Source organism: Hibiscus syriacus, unplaced genomic scaffold, assembly GCF_006381635.1.
Source record: "Hibiscus syriacus cultivar Baekdansim isolate YM2019G1 unplaced genomic scaffold, ASM638163v2 tig00110264_pilon, whole genome shotgun sequence".
Lineage (NCBI taxonomy): Eukaryota > Viridiplantae > Streptophyta > Magnoliopsida > Malvales > Malvaceae > Hibiscus > Hibiscus syriacus.
The window spans coordinates 427871-431779 of record NW_024062653.1 but is presented as its reverse complement, the minus strand read 5'-3'; the positions used below and the strand labels follow the sequence as shown (position 1 = coordinate 431779).

At 32.1% G+C, this 3909-nt stretch overlaps 1 protein-coding gene across 1 annotated transcript; it reads left to right on the top strand.

The window, feature by feature from the left end:
• The first annotated feature begins 1771 nt into the window (after positions 1-1771).
• On the top strand, positions 1772-3674 carry LOC120115373 (probable 2-oxoglutarate-dependent dioxygenase At5g05600). Its single transcript, XM_039136099.1, has 3 exons — positions 1772-2480; positions 2564-2894; positions 3368-3674. Exons 1-3 carry the CDS (start codon positions 1879-1881, stop codon positions 3620-3622), a joined length of 1188 nt encoding a protein of 395 aa, XP_038992030.1. The 5' UTR covers positions 1772-1878; the 3' UTR covers positions 3623-3674.
• The last annotated feature ends 235 nt before the right edge of the window (positions 3675-3909 follow it).

Genomic DNA, 3909 nt, shown 5'->3' with positions numbered 1-3909 from the left:
TCGACTTATTTTTTTATTTTTTTTTATTTTTACAATATATTTGTTTAATTTGTTTAATTTATAATTATTTATTTTTTTTATTATTCTTATTCATTTATTATTGTCATTATTTTTGTCTAACATTTTGATCCCTTTTAGAAGAACCCAACCAATCAAAGGTAAGTAATTCGAATCAAATTTTAAATTTTAATTTAATTCTTAATTTTCGCAATAAAACAACTGACAAATTAATTGGTACTGAAAGGGGCTCAAGGGTGCTAATCCTTCCTTAACGTAACGACTCCCGAACTCGACACGTTTCTGGTACAACGCAGATCAGGTAAGAAATAAGGTACAGATCAACCTATTTGTCTTAAAATAATTATCGGTGGCGACTCTAACCCAATTCCTAACCAATTATTTCAAGTCGAAGCCCAATTCCAGGGCCCAACCGAAGACGGTTCTGACAATTGTCATTAAAAACTTAACGATGCATTTATGGGTAAATTACATTATTCATCACTCAACAATATTCTCACTCCTATTTTGATCACTAAAATTTGAAAATTTTCAATTTAACTGCTCAACTTTCAAATTAATCATGTTTTAATCACTCTAATTTATTTTATTAATATTTTTTGTGATATGACATCTATTATTATTATTATTTTATTAATATATAATTAAAATAAAAATAAATTTGAAATTTGGAGTGATTAAATTAGGATAGGAATGAAGATAGTTGAGTGAAAAATGATGCAATTTACCCATAAAAAGTTGTCACCTTCAACAGTTTCGTGAAGTTTCTAACGACAATGTATCAAAACGAAACAAAGAATAAATGTTAGGTATGATTTTGAAACAAATGAAAGTTTAGATACTAAAACAAAATAAAACTAATAGTTAAAGTACTAAATATGTAGTTTACCCTTATTAAAATTCACACATTGACAGCGCTATTCAATTGGAGGCTGAGAATATAGCATGATTATTATTTCAATTTTCTAAAATAAAAAAAAATGATGTTAGCATGATTCGAAAAGCATGGTAGAAATCTCCAATCATTTAACTTTGCTTGGTAAGAAAACTATTTGTGTGGCAACTATTCCTCTTGTTTTCATTCGATCCATTGAATATTTGCTTGTGTAATAACATAAAGGCTATAGCATTGAATACTATCTATCCACCTTGACAAGTGTATACATCAATATAAAATTACTTGATTCAAATTTTTATAGGAATAATATTTATTTAATTCGATCATCATATTTTATATTATACTGATGTAACTTAAATAATGTTAATTGTTATCCTATATGTTGTTGTTACGCATAATAATCAAGTTGATCACGGCGCCGAAATGGGAACATAGACGCGCACTCGTTGGGTCGTTTCTCCATGTAATGGATGAACTGCACGTGTGTTCTTCAAGCCGGAAATGTGTGTTGTTTTCTCTATTTGCCTGTCATTTTCTTTCATAAAGCCATACCAGTAGTGCCTCACAAAAGCACAATACGGTCACATGGTCATCCTATATTTCACAAGTTTAACAAAAAATCCTACGTACAAAAATATGTGGTCCAACTATTATATTTAAATTTTAAAACCTATTTAATATGAAATTATGATTATTTGTTTAATGTTTTTTTTATATTTATATTTAGAGTTTAAGATTTAAGAAGAATAAATTTGATCTGATTAATGAACACATCTAACGGGGAGGGACCTTTACTGTCCTATAAATAATAAATGATATATTACTCTGGAACAGAAATCTTAGGATTTTAAGGTAGGTCTTGAAAACCAATTAGTTCTCAACCTTCCCCACAGCCACAAACCAGCTGTTTTTTTAATGGGAAAGGTAAGATGAAAAATCCCATTTATTTCACGTTGTAATTCATGCCTATTTCAATGCACAGCTCACAGATACTTCCATGCTTATCCCCCCTCCTTCTCCAGAAAGGAAGAAGCCCCTTTCTCTTGTTTGAATTCCCTTCTTGCATGATGAACAATTTACTAGACTGGCCTGAACCTATTATCCGGGTTCAATCCTTGTCCGAAAGCGGCTTACCGGCGATTCCCCATAGATACATGAAGCCACTTTCGGATAGGCCGGTCATAAACTGGCCCGAAAGTTGTGACGTCAACATTCCGCTCATCGATCTTACTGGTTTATCCGATGACAAAATCGGGCTTCCTCCAAGGACGGTGGACCAAATTTTCTCGGCGTGTCGGGAGTGGGGTTTTTTCCAAGTCGTGAACCATGGAGTTAGCCCCGATTTGATGGACCGAGCTCGAGAGACCTGGCGGAGCTTCTTCCATTTGCCTATGGAGAGTAAGCAAGCTTATGCTAACTCACCCAAGACTTATGAAGGTTATGGCAGCAGATTAGGGATCGAAAAAGGTGCCATTCTTGATTGGAGTGATTACTATTATCTTCACTATCTTCCATCAACTCTCAAAGACTACAACAAATGGCCAGCTTCTCCGGATTCTTGCAGGTAAACTCCTTTTTTTTCTATAAATAAATCGACATGAAATTGGAGTGTATGAATACAATATTGATTGGTTTTGATGAATGTAGGGAAGTAACTGATGAATATGGGAAGGAATTGGTGAAGTTAGGTGGGAGAATAATGAAGGTGTTGTGTGTAAACCTCGGGCTAAAAGAAGACCGACTTCAACATGCATTCGGAGGGGACAACTTAGGGGCATGTTTAAGGGTTAACTTTTATCCCAAGTGTCCACAACCTGATCTTACGCTTGGCTTATCGTCGCACTCGGATCCCGGTGGCTTGACAATTCTCTTACCAGACCATCAAGTTCCCGGACTTCAAGTACTGAAAAATGGTCGGTGGATCACTATCAAACCTGCTCCACATGCATTTATCGTTAACATCGGTGATCAAATTCAGGTGACTTTTTTTTTTTTAAAATCTTTTCCCTAAATTATCCGAATAAAATCGATTTTATTTAGAAAAAGGCTTGTGTTTTATTTTCTGTTCCTTTAAAAACAGACAAAGTGGACAGACATGATGAATTTAAGCCTACAAATGACACAAAATTTTGAATATTCTACTATGTTCAAATCCCACCTGCATTTTCCACGTGATACAATAGTAGAATTATGTGATAGTACGGTATTATGGTAGGCGGTACAATAGTAAAATGTTATTCGTTAAAAAATAAAAATAAATAAATTAAAAAATTATCATAGAAAAAATAAATATCAAGATTAAAATAAGAAAACTAACAAATTGAATGATAACTTTTTTTTTATAATTGATTAAAATGTCGATATTGATTATAATATGATCTGTTAATAAAATTATTAAATGATTAATTTATCGAATATATTAAGATATATATTCATAATTGATTTTTACAGGTGCTAAGCAATGCAAATTACAAGAGTGTAGAGCATAGAGTGATAGTAAATTCAGGGATGGAAAGGGTATCATTGGCATTCTTTTACAACCCGAAGAATGATATACCGATCAAACCGGTGGAAGAATTGGTTTCGGAAGATAAACCGGCCCTCTATCCTCCTATGACATTCGATGAATACCGACTCTTCATCAGATTAAAGGGCCCCAAAGGTAAATCTCAAGTGGAGTCCCTAAAGTCTCCTGGATGTCATTAAAAACTATTATATTTACTATTATTATTAGTAGTATTAAAAATCTCAATTCCAATTAAATTAGAAAGATCAGAAGATTGACCGATTCAGTTAAGAACTTTAAAAAATTAACTTAATCGATCAATCTTAAATTTTAATCGAGTAATTAATATCTATACTTATTGTATACTATAGATTTATTTTAAGTGTATGTATTGATTCAGTTATAAATCTGTGTATTATATGTTAATTATATCCATATATATTTGTAGTTAGTTAAATATACAAACCTCTTTTAATTATAAACATTT

Excerpts from the sequence above, each read along its gene's own strand:
- LOC120115373 (XM_039136099.1), top strand. The coding sequence starts at position 1,879 with ATGCCTATTTCAATGCACAGCTCACAGATACTTCCATGCTTATCCCCC. Across the intron at positions 2,481-2,563 it reads GCTTCTCCGGATTCTTGCAG|GGAAGTAACTGATGAATATG; the intron begins GTAAACTCCTTT and ends TGATGAATGTAG. Across the intron at positions 2,895-3,367 it reads ACATCGGTGATCAAATTCAG|GTGCTAAGCAATGCAAATTA; the intron begins GTGACTTTTTTT and ends TGATTTTTACAG.